Source organism: Quercus robur, chromosome 3, assembly GCF_932294415.1.
Source record: "Quercus robur chromosome 3, dhQueRobu3.1, whole genome shotgun sequence".
Taxonomy (NCBI): domain Eukaryota; kingdom Viridiplantae; phylum Streptophyta; class Magnoliopsida; order Fagales; family Fagaceae; genus Quercus; species Quercus robur.
In genome coordinates this window covers 25,407,261-25,424,291 of record NC_065536.1, presented here as the reverse complement: position 1 = coordinate 25,424,291, position 17,031 = coordinate 25,407,261, and the positions used below count along the sequence as shown (strand labels likewise).

Genomic DNA, 17,031 nt, shown 5'->3' with positions numbered 1-17,031 from the left:
ACGCATTTTGCGTTATTTTATAGTTTGTGAGATCTTTCTAACTTTATCTATTTATTTTTGTCATTGCTAATTTTTTAGGGGTTGTATTGTTGAATCAAAACTTGTTTATTTAGCCATATTTTCTAAAAAAGTACTTGCTCCAAATGTCAAACCATGCTAGATGTAGAAGATACCACAATGGTAAATGTGCAATGCTCGATGTAGTAGTTGCCAAAGGAATAAGTATGAGGAGATGTGTCATAAAAACTAAACCAATACAATAAGAAAATAAATGATCTTGTTCATATTTAATATAATGATGTACCTTTAAATTTGATAGAATACATTCCTTTCTATTAAATAAAAATGACAACAATGGCATAGAGAACAATGGCCTCCAATAGGTCTTATGCTCATACTAAGATTATTGTACAAGAAATTATATAAAAATAAAAAAATAAAAAAATAAAAAATTGCAAACAACCTAACCATTGTGCATTACCATGTACAATATTCTACTCCTTTATTTTGTGGAATCCATGACTAAATAGTGGAATTGAAATTTACTCACCTGTGCTTAAAAGGAAAGTGAACACAAAATAGACACCAAAGAAACATGCATGTAAGAGTCTTAATCATATTTTCCTCCCTCCTAATAACTAGGATTGATAAGGGGGTATTTATAGTAAAAGTGATTACATTTCACTCTTTATTATTATTATTATTATTATTCACTTGACTTTAGACTCATCCTAGAGTTAGGCATGATCAAACGGTCAAATGTTTAGTCAAATCTTGGTCAAAGGAGTTTTGAGAGATGCATTTGAGTATAATAAAATGGAAATTGTGGTTGTTTTAATTTTTAAGTTTTGGTTTTTAATTTTTTATTTTTGGTTGATCAGTTTAATCAAACTTGGCCAAAAAACATAAAGCTTGTGCATACATCATCCAATAGAGAAAAATTAATTTAATTATTATGATTTCCCAACTTTCTAAATGAAAAATGCAATTTTTATAATTTTCAAAGCTCAAACTAATTTTTTTTTCTCGTAAATCAAACAAGGACAAAATATGGTATCGACACGTATAAAATTTGAATACCTTAATCAAATTTCTACATAATTTTCTGAACTATTGTTTTCTCTACTATGATGGTATTATTTGATGGCATTGGGTGGCATACATCCTTAGATTGTGTTGGAGAGAGAACTTTTTAGGAAGATTCCAATTGAGTAGTTAATAAAACATATTATTAGGACACCACTAAAACCAAAATGTTAAGTCTGTGAATTTGGATCTAACTATATTATATTAGTCACTCACTCTTGTCATTATTATTCAATGTAGGATTTCACTTATATGTATATGCCAAACAAATTGGGGTTTGAATATAACAAAATGATGCTCCAAAAAATATTATTCACATGAAATAATGATTTTTTTTTTTAATAAAAAAACTGATTTGTATTAACACAATGGCGCAACTTGATTAATAAGATTTTTGACCATTTGATAACATGCTTATTTATTTTGAACCATAACATGTTTTTACATGCCAAAATCCGAGTTTTCATGATTATGTGAATAAGTTTATATTTCAATTCAAATCCCCTTTTCCCATTTTTATAACTATCGAATTATCAAAAAAAAGATTGAAGTCTTGCATAATTTACATATGTAAGTGGTTTAATTTCCTTTTTATATATATATAAAAAAAACAAGTATTAGTTTACTTAAGCCACACGAATTATAAAAAATGGTTTAACTCTCATCCAATTTTCCATCCAAATGAAAAACTCTTACCTAAGATGAAATTTGTTCCGTAGCAGCATATATACCAATCAAGATGAAATTTGTTTCGTGGAATTGCCCAACGAAACAATATAACCCCAAAGGTAACTCAAAGTGTTAAAAAAAAAAGAAAAGAAAAGAAGAAGCTAACTTAGAGGTTATTATTATATGCTGAACTTTGTACGGACAACAAAGTGTGTACTCCGAAGATAACTAACTCAAAGGCTATTGCGTGTATGACTTATATTTACTGGTGTGTGGGGGTTCCAGTTAACTCAACTGGTAAAATATTTGATGGTTGTATAAGAGATCTAGAGTTCAATCTCTGCCTATACCAAAATTTAATTGGTGTCTTAGTCTGATGATAAATAGTTATTATTAGGAGCGGACGCTATAGGTTATAACTCTCTCAAAACAAAATATATTTACTAGTGTGTAACCCATATATAAGCACGGGTATAATTATAAATAATCACAATTGTATGGTTCAAATTATAAATTTTTTCAGAAGAGATTCAAATTATACACAGTATTAACTTATACTTTCTTTAAACCATACATTTTTAAAATATATAATGGTTTCTCATTATATACGTTTATATATATATATATACACACACCTAAAAACCTACAAAAAGTCTACGCATTAGTCTCAACAAATTACCAAAAAAAATTTCGCCAGAATGAGCTCTCTCTCTCTCTCTCATTTTTTTATGTTATGTTCTCTCATACAATTTTTGACACATATTGATAAAGATATTTGCTCTCCATCATGATGTGTGGTTTTGATATTTTGATAATAATTTTATGACAGATGAACACTAACATTTCTTGGAACTATAAAACTTGTTCACTTTTTGACAATTTGACTAGGAGTAGTGAGAATATATAACAAAAAGGTACATTATTTTCAAAACAATTGAGTTGTAGCTAAGGTCGATTAAAATAAAATATTATATTCAAATCCACCACTTAAAAATATTTAGCCTTTTTCTGTTGTGGGGGCTGGTCAGTCACTAAAGTCATTAAAGTCAAGTTAATTGGGCCTGTGGCCCATCCGAGGAGGCAAACCTGCCCGAGGAGGCCCATATCAGATTGAAGGGGTAACCAAATGAAGGGAAGAGGGAATATCACGAAAGGTGAGTTCAGTGTTCGTCCGAGGACAAAACCCTTCTCGGCAATACAAGTCCGAGGACATTCAGGACGCCATCTGGTTACGAACATACCTTAGAGCTACGTCACCGCTCAAGGTGGGATGAGGGGCCGAAGGTGAGAAAGAGAGAAGGCAAACAAATATCTATGGCAACAGCTACCTCCGCATTAATTGCCTCTCAACCAACTCTCTGGCCGCATTAATGTGGAAGTGATGCCTGAACAGTGATGAAGCAGCCTTACAACTGCTAGGAAGAGGTTCCAAAAGGTGTTAGATGGGACATAAAGAGATCCCTTGAACCCAACCTACACGTGTGTGGTGAAGATGGAATAAAGAGGGCGGTATATAACATGAAAGGATGGCGTGCAGGAAAGGGATCGGAACATAGAGAAAAACAAAGAGAAGACTCAGGAAGAAAACTTGAAAAACAAAAGAACTGTATCTATTTCAAAGAGAAACCGATTGTTATATCAGCTCTGATCCATCTATAAACGTGAGGTTGAATCTTTTTACTTCTAGAGAGGTTAATCTAGTTCTTGAACACCCACGCTCTACAAGTTATATTGTTTGGGCCTTTTAACGTACGAACCCAACATCTTTTTGGGGTTGTTACGAATTGAGTCCTTACATCTGTATTTTTAGATTTTCTATTTCACTAATATTTAAATATGGTAAAAAATAGTGTATTGAGTCTGACACGTGTGCATACAAAACATCCTAGCTAAACTAGAAAAATAAAAAAATTTTGAGTTAGTTTACCTAAAAATTTTAGGAGACTTTTGTGAATACTATAAGTTAATACTGTGTATAAGCACATAGTATCTAAGTACTAAAAGATAAACCATAACATCAAACAAAAAATAAATAAATAAACATCTCAAAAGAAAACAGTATCTAAGTACTAAAAGATAAACCATAACATCAAACAAAAAATAAATAAATAAACATCTCAAAAGAAAACAACAATGCGTAAATATCAATGTGTCTCCCCCTATCAATATATCTAGTCCTATGCATGTGCACTGAAGTCCCAAAATTTCTCCCATTTTTTGTCATGAATGACAAAGGGATCAAGAAGAATAAGAACAAATACCAATTGGGGAATGAATGTATGAACAAACTTACGAGAAATCCAAAGTATGGGTGCATACAAACAACGTTTAAATAAGCACAAGTAAGCATGCAAGACACATGGACAAAATGAGAAAATTGGCACAAACCAATTTCTATGATAAAAAGGATGTTATGATGCATGAGTAATGTCCTAGACTCATACATAACACAATGTCAAAACTTGAGACTCATCGGAGTTCAAATGACGATGAAAATTTCTTTGGACATTTCACTGAACACATGGCGTGCACTCCTATTTGAACACTCAAAGAGTGAGGGATCACCTCAAAAAGTTGCTAGAAATACATGAGAATTATGCCTTAGGGGCCAAAACCACTCAATTACATCAAATCTCAATCAACCAAAGCAAAAGGATTGATAAAAAAAAGTTTTTTGCTCAAAAACTCCAATATTACCAATTTTGAACTTCAACTCTCTAAAACGAAACTCATGAATTAAAAATGAGAAAGAGAAATTAAAAATACCTTAAAGATAGATCTTAGAAATGTGATATGAGAGATTTGAGCCCAAAAATCTCAAGTTTGGGGGATTAGGGACAAGAGAGAGTCAAGAGCGAGAAATTAGAATGAAATAGAAACCATTTTGAAAAACTTCCTTAAAACCTTTATGCTTGTAAGCATAGTTTTTAAAATCATACCAGACCGTCCAATCTAATTAGGTTAATTGGAAACTAGCCAAGCCCAGATCAAATTTTTAATTAAGAAAATTGGCCAACTTTAAATTAAAGTCTTGAAGCATTTGAATTTTTGGTCTAAATAGTGAATTGTTGAACAAGTAATGATTCAGCTGATTCAAGGGATGCCATTTTTTAACGAAAAATTCCAAAGAAGGGAGAGATGAGGGTTTTAACTTTTAAGCTTTAACCTTTGACCCCCAACTCTTGCAAACATTTTTTTTTTTTTTTGACAAACAAACTAACTATTAAACACACACACACACACTTAATTACACTCTCTGACCAAGCTATAACACATTACTTAACCCAAAGTATCAACTCTTGCAAACTAAATGACAAGCACGCTAACCATTAGGTAGCTGTTATTGTTATGTCTTCTCTTGATTTTATATTATATATTTATTTTTCTGTTAGATATTAAAAGTTTTTATTTTTGTTATTTCTTCTCTCTCTATTTTCTTGGATTAAAAGATAGAAAATCTCGCAATCTATTATTATTTGTTAAATTTAAAAGTATTTCAAGAATTATGTTTTTATATGTGAATGTGAAATTTATCAATTTATGTTGAAAATGGTTTCATTTTAAATCTAAAAGATTAGTAAAGAAAATGGCTTTACTAACTTTTGCTAATTTTTACAAATTTATTATCTTTATTTGTATTTTAAATAATTATAAAATCACAATTCGACCTTATTTATAAGCCTTGAAACCCCCTTTTTGATTCTTTGAACTATTTGTTTTTTAAAGCATTGCTTGTAGGTTCATTTCCTTGTACTCGTGTTATAATTTATTCAAGTATTCAAGTAGATTGGTGCAATAATTAGTTTTTTTTATTGAAGTTTTATATAATTTACTATTTACTCAATTCAAATCAATTTATCGTTAGAATAATCATTTAAGTTTGAATCCTTTACATTTCCTACAATGTACTTTACTTTGAGATAATTTTCTTTGGATTAATTTACGGTGCATTAGTTTACATCGAGATAACTTAGGCAAATTAGGTTCATAACTTAGTCATTTAGGAACTTTGAGAATTAGGATTTTCTCATTCAGATAATCTCATGTGAACTCATGCATTTCTAAACAAGTCCTATTAAGTTAAAAATTTCTAAACCCTATGTCTTAGTTTTCGAAGTTAGATATTCACTTCAAGTAACTTGAAAGCATAATCAAGGGACCAAGGTTAATTAAAAATTGATTTTTACTCAAACACACTCACATTGTAAGTAATTTATGGTCACCAAGGGATTTCCTCCATAATTTGGTCTACCTTCACAATTGAAATTTATTATTATTATTATTATTTTCTGATCAAAACTCTGCTCATCTCAATATTCCAAAAATCTAAATTATATAAACACAAATGAATTTTCAATTTACAGTATCTTGGCGATTTGTCAAAAAAATAGAAAAAACACTCAATGACAATAAGGACAAGGTCTCCAATTGGCTTTTAATTTCATGATACAATCCTAGAAGGGAGGCCAAGTTAGATGAGATCCCTGATGTCACACGATAGATCTGAATGTCTTCCTTTGATTGGGGTCCCAATTGTTCATCGTAAGCAAAAAAGAACCAAGATAAACTTTATTCGTGTGACCAATGTGGCTCTTTATAGGAAATGAATTTGATTAAAAAAATTTGTGGAATATTAATTTGAATTTTTAAGAAATCATATTTGAATTAAATTTGTAACTTTTTTATTCAACTTTTTGCAAACATGGCTATTTTGTAGATGTCACTTGTTCATTGAGTTGTAACACCCGCAAGGGTGCTGATATGGTAGGATTGTTGCGATAGATACTTTCATGTTTTGGACAATTTTTTTCTCTCTTAAATTGGTTTTGAAGAATCAGTAGCAAAACACGAGCATCTGCAATCTCTGCATGGGTTCCAATTGCGAGAACACTTTGAGGAGATTCAAATTAGTAATTCATATAACATATAGGGACCATGAGAGTAAATTTTGTGTCATTTTGGTTTGGCCAAAGAAATGAAATATTTTGATACCAGTGTACCATTTTGAGGTTAGATATATGAGTAGTGATATAAGTTTTACAACATTGAGCTAACAAACTAGTGAGTTACCAATGATCACAAAGTGACAATTCAAATATTTATTTTATAAGGTGGTTGAAGTCTACCAATCACATTCATTGTTATATCAGTTTGTAAACATTATGTAGTAAAACTTGTATCTTTGTCATTTTCCTATACAAAGATTTATTTATTTTTATTTTTATCAAAATATAATCTAAATTGCACTTATTTTATAAGCCTAAGTATTATCCTAAGTACATTAACCAATGTAATCATTTTATTATATCCGCTAAAACATCAATATTGCCCAAAATTCCCAAAAAATCTACAATATGGCTAGTACAACAAGGCACAATTCTACATTTTGTCTAGTAAATTTTTTTAAAAATATTAGTATCAGTTTAATGACCGATATGGTATATATTGCTAATACGGCTAGTATTGACTTTCTTGGTAGGAACACCATTGAATCCAAAAGTTTAAGTTTATGAGTTTGGCCTAATTACGTTCTACTAACAACTCATATCTTTTTTTCTTTTCTTTTTTTTCTTTTTTTTGGAGAAGAAACAACTCATTATCTAATGTGAAACTTCACTATTTAACCAACTACACCACATACATGTGAATATTATAACACACCTTTAGTAGTAACACATCACATTAACATCAAATAAGGTCTATCATAAGCGAATAGTATACAAATTCAGAAATAAGGTCTATCATGACTATTGACCAACCATACCACTTACATATAAATATGACTCCAACTATAACAGTGTCACAATTGGTGAAAATTAGTCCATCGTAGGTTAATAGTTTACAAATTCATGGTTACAAATACGGAAGGAGTACTAAGTAGTCTAGAATTACAACAAAGTTATATAGTGTAACAATCACATAGATTTCGAAAATAAATAATATATTGTAACAATCACATAGGTTTCAAAAATAAATAAATCACATAAAGACAACACTCAGAAATAAAACAATCAATAAAAGGGAAGATCCATCTTCGTTTGAGTTGCTCCCTAGTGATCATTCTCCATCACATTGTGTGCCCCCTACTTCACTAGTAGTTTCTCTCTCCAAGTCATCATTAGCATCATGTTCACTCTCCTCACCGTCACTAGCATCAGTCTACAATAAAAGTATTTCGAAATTAAAAAAAAGAAGAAGAAGAAGAAGAAGAAGAAGAAGATACAAAGTAATCCAAAAACAACATGATATGAAAGTGCACGATGTTAACATATTATGAACAATATTCCGATCTCATCCACCAAATATGCAAATCAACTAAAACTAAAAGCGACAAGATCCAGCAATCACAAAAACCAATGTCAACTCTATTCATATTAGATTTCTCACATTCCGCACGATTGTAAGATACTACATTTCAAATAACAACAATAATTACAACACCAATATGGGAGTTTATCTCTTTTTTTTTTTTTTTTAATTGCATAATTTGGAAGCAGTTGCAGCTCCATAGTTATTTTCTAGGAGTTAATAAGAAACATAAATGATACAAAATCTAAAACAAAAGAGAACTTGAATATGTCACATCACAAAAAAAAAAAAAAAAAAAGGTTTTAGAATTGCCTTTTATGAGGTTTCATATTTTGAAACCATTGTATAATATTTTTATTATTAATCCTACGAGTTACATCTCTTCCAATGTATATAACCAAACAATCATTCATCAATTAATCTCCCATTTGATTGATTTACTTCAAATTTGCTAAGATCTAAATGGGTTTTTTTCTAAGTTTTTTAATTAACAAATTTCTACTTTCATTGTTGAGCTTATTAATTTTTATTTTATTTTTCCAAAATTTAGCTCAAATTGGTTTGTTATTGAGTTTTATTATTTCATTTTTTAAAGGCCAAGATATTGATAACACGATCATATTCAAATTTATTTTAGTTTGGACTTAAAAAATATTTAAGGTCATGGTGTTCAAAATTTTATTTTAGAGGGTCAAAAAAATTAAAACAAAATTATATAATATATATATATATATATATATATATAAATATATTTTGCCAATTCAGGGGGTTGAAATCATGGACCCTTGGGCTTCAAGTGGAGCCTCCACTGTTTGAAAGAGATGAATAGATGAAGCTTTTATAGGGGCCATAGGGGTAAGCTTCATACCGATTTAAAATGAATACTCGGACTACTATTCTTTCTAAGATGCTTATAAATTAAAAGGCTCTCTAAAGACCCAAATAATTGTGTGTGTGTGTGTGTGTGTGTGTTAAGTAATTTGAAGAAGGCAATATGCATGAATGAAGGCCCACGTTTGTGTTTTAATGTGGGTGCAATTGAATGACATCTACTTGAATAGAAAATTTTGATGCTTTTTAATTAGGAAAATGCTAACGAATGTTGTTAGAGTATTGGTTAATAATTCATTTAAAGAAAGTTTTTTAGGGAAAAAAAAAAAAAAAACAATTAATGTTTTGACATTTTTTTTTCATTTTTCATAAAAATTATGTTAAAATTTTCCTAAAAGGAATTAGTAATCAATGCCCTTAAAGCACTCGTTTGCATAACCCTTTTAATTAAAGGCAACCTAAATGCTAATAGATAATAACTTTATATATTTTGAATTCAGCTAGCTGAGATATCATCATGATGACACATGGCAGTGGAAGTAAATTAATTTGCAGCCACTTACAATTTTTTTTTTTAAAAAATTATAAAAAAAACTACTTTTTTATTTTAATTTTTAATAAACTCAATGACTTGGTAAGTTGGTATTTAATAACAAACTGCGGCAACGTACCTTTTCAGCGGACTTTTGGTCGCAAGTCTCCAACTTAGCCTCCCAATACTCTTTTATTGTAGCGTTTAGATAAAAATCTCCATCCCCCTCCTTTTTGAATATGTGCTTTCCACCCAATCTCATGCTTGTTAGATTTGGCGTGCTTAAGACTCCACTACAAAAAATCTTCAATTTAGGACAGTTGTCAACAATTACTTGAACCAATGATGGGAATTTGATGGTGCGATTCCCCAAATGGAAGGCTGTGAGACTCGGCAAGTTAACAAATTTCAAAGATATCAAATTATTGAAAGCGATCTCATCTCCTGCTTTTGCTTCACTTTCCTCATTTGCAACTATTTCTGTCATTCTTTTGCAACCCCAAATTTGAATATATCAGAGTTGCACGAGAGTTCTGGCTGTTGAGGGAGTTAATAAACTAATCAATACATTAGATCTATATACATACAAATCCTTTAAGTAGTGGAAAGATGTGGATGAGAATGGCATAATATTCTTTAATCTGCGAAAATCTGATACTCCTGCTCTTGCAATTGGAGCCTCTACATTTGGAATTTCACCGTTTCCGTACAAGTGAATTAATTTAAGGTTGCAACAGAATTCTGCTGACAGTCCGCCACATGTCTCATTCATGGCATCGCCCTCATTCAATCTCAATCTTTCCAAGTTCGGGAATTTATCCTGGGAAAACGCCAAAGTAATGAACAAATTAAGGAAATAATGAACAGGGGCTAGATGTATCTAAATCATCTAGACATCTAAATCCATCGCATGCACTAATTTAAATTGAATAAATTCAAGGGATATGGTTCCTAACAGGCTCACTCAAGCACAGACAAAATATCAGCACATTAATTAAAAAATTAAAAAGAATGAAATAGTCCAAGCAACATTTAAAAGGACCAATTCAAAGAAAATTATTTAATGCTTCAGAGCTTTCGTTAATATGAATAAATTGAGTTCCACTAGGAGGTAGCAATAAAATATTAAAGATAGAGATAAGCAATAAAATATTAAATTACATAATAAACTAATTGAACCAAGTTTTGTTCAATTTGAATTAGGACAAGACAAATACGATCTAGCATATCAAAAATAAAAACCAAGGAAAAAAAAATGAAAAATATATGAATAGCTAACCAATGCACATTGGTTCAACCATCATGTCATTCAGAACTAATCATGAAGAATTGGAGAAAATAACACATTCACATTCTGTTTGACTCAAGCAATTAAATCAATAGTACTTTGGAGTAAAGACTTAAACAAGAATTTGCCAATAGAATTACATCTTTTTAAAATGTGTAAATTTTAAAACACTACTAAAATATAATCAATAAATTTATTTATTTTATATATATATATATATATATATATATATATGATATTCTTTTTATTAATCACATTCATTACCACATTAGTTTATAAACCTTTTGTAGTTAAATTGATCACTATTTTAACATTTTCCATAACTAAACATAGGTTCTTTCCATTCGGCCAATGATAACCAATGACCAGTTAGAACCACCATTTTCTCTAAAACCATAACCACTACCTTTCTTTTATTTGATAAAGAAATGATATTATGCTCAAATAAACAAATTTTGTCATGTCATTGTTGCATGAGACTATCCATCGCACATAGGCTTAAGGGACACTACATAATTTTGCCATTATTGCTGTGGAAAGTGAATTTGGCTTCAATGGTGTCTAGAACAGAAAATTAGAGGTCACACAAGATAAAATTCTTTTAATTTAAGAGAGGCAAATTTAAAGAACTTAGTGAGACATTAGTTAATTGCACAGAAAAATATATACTTGAGCTTTGAACTCTAACAAAGGAGTATTAATTGATATCTACTAACCATCATTCTTAATAGCAAAAAAAGAGTGGGGTGATTTGAACCCTTATCGTCATTGTTAGAGACATAAAAAAGTGACAATTTTCCACTTATTATCATTCTAATCTTATTCATATTGAAATTTAGAAGTGAAGAAGAACATGGGAAAGTTAACCATTCTAATTTTTAACTTAATAGAAATAGTAGACATAATTTTGGATGCCAACATATACAGAAAAAAAAAAAAAAAAAAAAAGTGTTGAACATGTGGGAATGAGAAGAAGAACAGTCTAAATGTTTTAGTTCATTTGGCAAGCGACGAAAGTCAGTTTTCTGAACATTTTGAACCTATTTTGATGGCCCACACATGTGAATAAAAATAAATATACTTTTCCCATTGTTTTTTATACTACTTTTTTAAGCAAATAAGAAATCATCAAAATGCATCTAAATTCACTCATAACCAAATTATAAGGCTTGCATTATTAAATAGGAAAATTTCAAATTTCAAAATAAATTTGAAATTTGTATGGTTAGTTTTGTGATGATTGGTTTTTTTTTTTATCATTATGTCAAAACACTCACGAATTTCTTCTTGGTCAAAACAAAATTGAAAACTAGTTTGTAAGTAAAACTATTTTTTTTTTTTTTAGAAACAAATTGAACTTAATAGATGTTCAATATTTCCATAAGTCCAACGATTAAAAACCATATATTTCAAGAAAAGTGAAAGTAGATATGGTCCTTAATCCCCATAAAAATTTAAGCATTTGAGTAAACAAATTTCAGGGGGAAAAATTACTCTAACCAAAAATGTTTAATCTATTATGCATAAAAAAATTATAAATAACTGAAAATTTTCACAAAATATATTGTCAAAATAAAACTCTCTCGTGAGTAAGCATTAGGTAACCAACTCATATTAATTTGGTAATTATTTTCTAACAAGTAAAATTTAGGCAAAACTACATTATTGGTCTCTGAAGTTTACTTTGTGAGCACGATTAGTCCATAAAGTCTCAAATGAACATTATAGCTGTGTTAGTTCTTTTGATAACTTCCGTTAATTTTATTTTTAAGTGCTAATGAAATAATGATGTCATATTTTGACTTTTACAATATGATGTCTAAGTTTGTGAATTTGCCAACTTAGCATGTGACCCATTGGGACCTAGCCAACCCTTCGTCTTCCTCTTCTCTTATCTTTTGCCAACAGGTTTTGCTGCCATTGCCACCACCATTGTTAGCCAGTCTTTCCTCTTGTTCCAAATAATTTAGGCAAAACTACATTATTGATCTCTGAAGTTTACTTTGTGAGCACGATTAGTCCATAAAGTCTCAAATGAACATTATAGCTGTGTTAGTTCTTTTGATAACTTCCGTTAATTTTATTCTTAAGTGCTAATGAAATAATGATGTCATATTTTGACTTTTACGATATGATGTCTAAGTTTGTGAATTTGCCAACTTAGCATGTGACCCATTGGGACCTAGCCAACCCTTCGTCTTCCTCTTCTCTTATCTTTTGCCAACAGGTTTTGCTGCCATTGCCACCACCATTGTTAGCCACTCTTTCCTCTTGTTCCAAACAATTGTTGTTACTGTATTAGCCAGCATAAGCATCTCTATGTCCTTCACCAATTTCCGTTAGCTGCTAATCTCTAAAGTTCTCTATATTTCTTTGTTCTTAAGCTTTATTTCCAAGGATCTACAAATGACATAAAAATATTTAAATCTATTTGATTAGTCTTCAAATATTTGAATGATTTTAGGTATTATACTTATATCTTTTTTTAAAAAAAAGTTTTTGCAAAGCCCAAAATCAATCTCTGTGGGATCATTAGACTTTTTTTTTTTTTTTTTTTTTTTAAATTATTGCAAAAATATTTGTTGGGTTTTTTACACCCAATCTCAGACTACTCCTATTAACAGAAAGAATTTGTGGTCAATGATCTAGATTTGAGAGAGAGGGTAGATCTACTCACTTTGCCAGCATAATTTTGTTGGCTTTTTGAGGTGCTTTGGTGACTCCATTGGAGGACCAGAAGACGGCGAAGTGGAGAAAGGAAAAATAGGGGAGGAAGGGAGGCCAAAATCCTGAAGTCAAGCAGTTTTTTTTTTTTTTTTTTTTTTTTAATAAATAATAATCAATTAAAAATTACGTGGCAATCTTATAATTAAATAGGTGACGTGTCATTTGACACCTAAGTTGCCTCATGCCACATCATTATTCTCTTAGCCATATAGGCAATAACACTAATCATAGTTAGCAAAAGAACTTATATTGTTTAATTTTTAAACTTGAGGGACCAATAGTACTTACTTGAAACTTAAGGAACGAATTTTGCTTAGAGGGTAAACTGCAGGGACTAATAGTACGTGTAGTTTTGCCTAAAATTTAATAGCTTCTCTATATCAAACATAAATAATAAAAAAATCCAAATTAGTTTTCTTTTAAGTTTTTATTATAAATGGAGAATCCTTTTATATATATAAATATAGGTAAAATTGAAAGAAAATCCAATTAAATTTCAAATTGATATTCAATTAGAGTCTAATTTTGCGCCCATGTCCCATCTAATATAAATTTTTAAATTTTTGTGCCAAGTGAGTTAATTTAGTGTAAAAATTGGATTTCAATTAAAGTTTAATTTTGCGTCAAATGTCCTATCTAATCTAAGTTTTTTAATTTTTGTGCCAAATGAGTTAATTTAGTGTAAAAAATAAGGAGTCCAATATAAATAAACCATAAAAAACCTAATCATATATTTAGCTCTATATATAAAATTAGAGGAAGAGAGAGTTTGAATGATTTTATATTTATAAGCCTTTTTATTTTGGTATAACTAAAAACAATTAAAATTTATTAATCATTTATGTAATATACCATGACTATGTACAATCCATTACTAACTAGGTAATTTATATATATATATATATATATATATATATATATATTAACAATGGACATATTTTTTGTACTATTTCTATTAAGATATTTTATATGCGAAGATATTGAACATAACAAACTGTAATTGTACAAAACGATCCCATGCACTCATCTCTATTCAATTTGCGAGATTCTATTTGACCAATTTATTATTTTATTTTGTGTTGTATTTAGTAGAATTTCACAGATAATAATTATGAATTGATATTGTAGTATATGTAGTATCCAATAATGATTTTCAAAATTGTATATGTAATAGCAATGTAATGAGAAACTTGGCATAACTAATATCATGACAATTGAATGGAAAAACTATTTTAATATCTCCAAATATCCTGTCGAAGTATGTTTTATATGTTTAATAACCTAAACTAACATCAATAGCACCACTACAATTCATCATTCCTATGCTTATTACATACCGGTTTTATCAATTGAGGGGCATCTCAATTTTCAAGACTGCCAAAATTTTCTGCTTTGATCGCAATTCACATATAATAAATCTACTGGGCTTGACCTCAACCTACTCCACCCACATATAATCCAACACCCACATATAATCCAATGAGTATATATATATATATATATATATATATATATATTAACAAAATGTAAAGACATGCAAGGGAAGTTGTTACCCTTTTCAAAAAAAAAAAAAAGAAGTTGTTACCTTTTCGCCGAAAAAGAAGAGGTCTTGAATTACACCAACATCATGGCCCAGCCCATTTGTTTCTTCGACGCTTTCCTTATTGGAACCAAATATTTTCAGTTTGTCACATTTGGAAATGTGCAAGTAATTCAACAACGGACACTCTAATATGTGCTTTCCTTGATAAAAACTCATGAGTTCAGGCAAATTACGAAGAAAGCATCCTCATCAGGTGTGCCAAATGCCAAATATTTGGCATTTGGCACACCAAACACCAAAAAATCCTTCTCATGAGGTGTTCTATATCCTATAAATTTCAGCACACGTGAACAGTACCGTTCTATTTTTAGAACGGTTCGGACAGATGTTCTATAAAAAAAAATATTTTTTTATCCTATTCCTCTCTCTTCATTTATGACTCTTTCTTCTCTCTCTTTCTTTTTCTTCTTTCTTTCTCCGCCTAATTCAGCTTCTCAATTCACCATTTTCCTTCTTTTTTTCTTCTTCTTTCTGTCTCCAGAACTTCCACCTCTCCCTTTTTCTTGCTTTTTTTTTTTTCCCCTTTTTTCTTTTCTGTCACTTTCTCCACGCCTTCTCTATATTTTTTTTCCCCCTGTCACTCTCCTTCTCTGTCTTTTTTTTTTCTCTGCCTAGGCCGTTGCCATTGAGATCGGCCGTCAATGTGGAGTTCGGCCTCGCCGTGGAGTTTAGCCTTGCCGATGAGGCCATAGCCGTGGAGATCTCTAATTCTGATCTCCCTCTTTATTTTTTCCCTTCGGTTGTGGATTCCATGTGATTGTGATTATGGGTGAGTTGGTTCTTTTTCAAGCTCTTTTTTTTGGGATAGTTTTGTGTTGATTTTGGAGATTTTTTTTAAAAGTAGTATTGGGTGGTGGTGGCGGCTGGTGGATTTTTGTTGGTGGTGGTGGGTTTTACCTGTGGGTGGTGGTGGTGGTGGGCTGTGCTTGGGTATGGTGCTGGTGGGTTGTGCTGTGTACCAGTGTATGGTGGGGTTTTGTTGAGGTTTTTGGATTTGGAATTTGTTGGAGGACCGGTGATTGTGGTTGTAGCAGTGGTTGTTGTGGCGGTGGTTGTAGCAGTGGTTCTTGGTTCTTGGTTGGTGGTGACTGCCGGGACTGTGTTTTTGTATATTATTGGGTTTTGAGAAAATATATTATTTTAATTTGTAGTAAAAATTATTTTAATGTATAGAATTGAAGTATAAAACATCTGATAAATGGGATGTTGTAAAATGATGTGCTAAAATGATAAAGTGGGTTTTTGGTGTGTTAAAATAGCATTTTTTTTGAGAGAGCTGATGGGAATGCTCTTAGAGTTTTCAATTGTGGGAATTCAAACAAAGTGGTTGTCTCTATTCCTTCTTCTTTTGCTACAATTTCCTCCACCATTGCACAATCATTTATCTCTAGCTCCTCAAGTTGCATAAGAGCCTTCGCCACAGATGTTGGAAAAACACTTTTTAGACTGGAACAACCCCTAATTTCTATTTTACGTAATTTCGTAAAGGTGATTATTCCTTGAGGATCCATACTCCACACGTGCTTCAATTTTCCTAAATTTATTAATTTTAAGGATCTAAGTTCAGTGGCTGCTATATCATGTGTTTCTTCAACATTGTTTGTCCGTTGGATATCAAATACCTCTTCTATGGAGCCACAACTAATGTTTTAGATTCTGGAGTGTTCTCAGCATATTGGATGGAAGAATATTTGTAAGATTTGTGAAATTTGAAACAGTCAAATTTTCCAGTTTGCAAAAGGAATCTAAAATGAGTTGGTCGGGCCAAATCATCTTCATGCTATCCATACACTTTATTTCCAATTCCTCTAAGTTTGGAAAGACAACCTACAATTCACAAGTACACTCAAAATTAATTAAATTATATTCTTAATAACAAAGAGGAGACTAATATAAGAAAGATGAAGGAAGAAGAGTAATAATTCCTTTCTTCAATACAGAGGTATTATCTGACAATGCAGATTTTCATTTCTTCAACATTTTAAT

The 17,031-nt window shown here is 30.6% G+C and overlaps 1 protein-coding gene across 1 annotated transcript; it reads right to left on the bottom strand.

The window, feature by feature from the left end:
- Positions 1-7,535: 7,535 nt before the first annotated feature.
- LOC126717592 (uncharacterized) lies at positions 7,536-15,197 on the bottom strand. Its single transcript, XM_050419409.1, has 3 exons — positions 15,028-15,197; positions 9,567-10,247; positions 7,536-7,914 (listed from the first exon to the last, which is right to left on the bottom strand). The coding sequence occupies exons 2-3, from the start codon at positions 9,912-9,914 to the stop codon at positions 7,813-7,815; spliced, it is 450 nt and encodes a 149-aa protein (XP_050275366.1). The 5' UTR covers positions 9,915-10,247; positions 15,028-15,197; the 3' UTR covers positions 7,536-7,812.
- Positions 15,198-17,031: the final 1,834 nt, after the last annotated feature.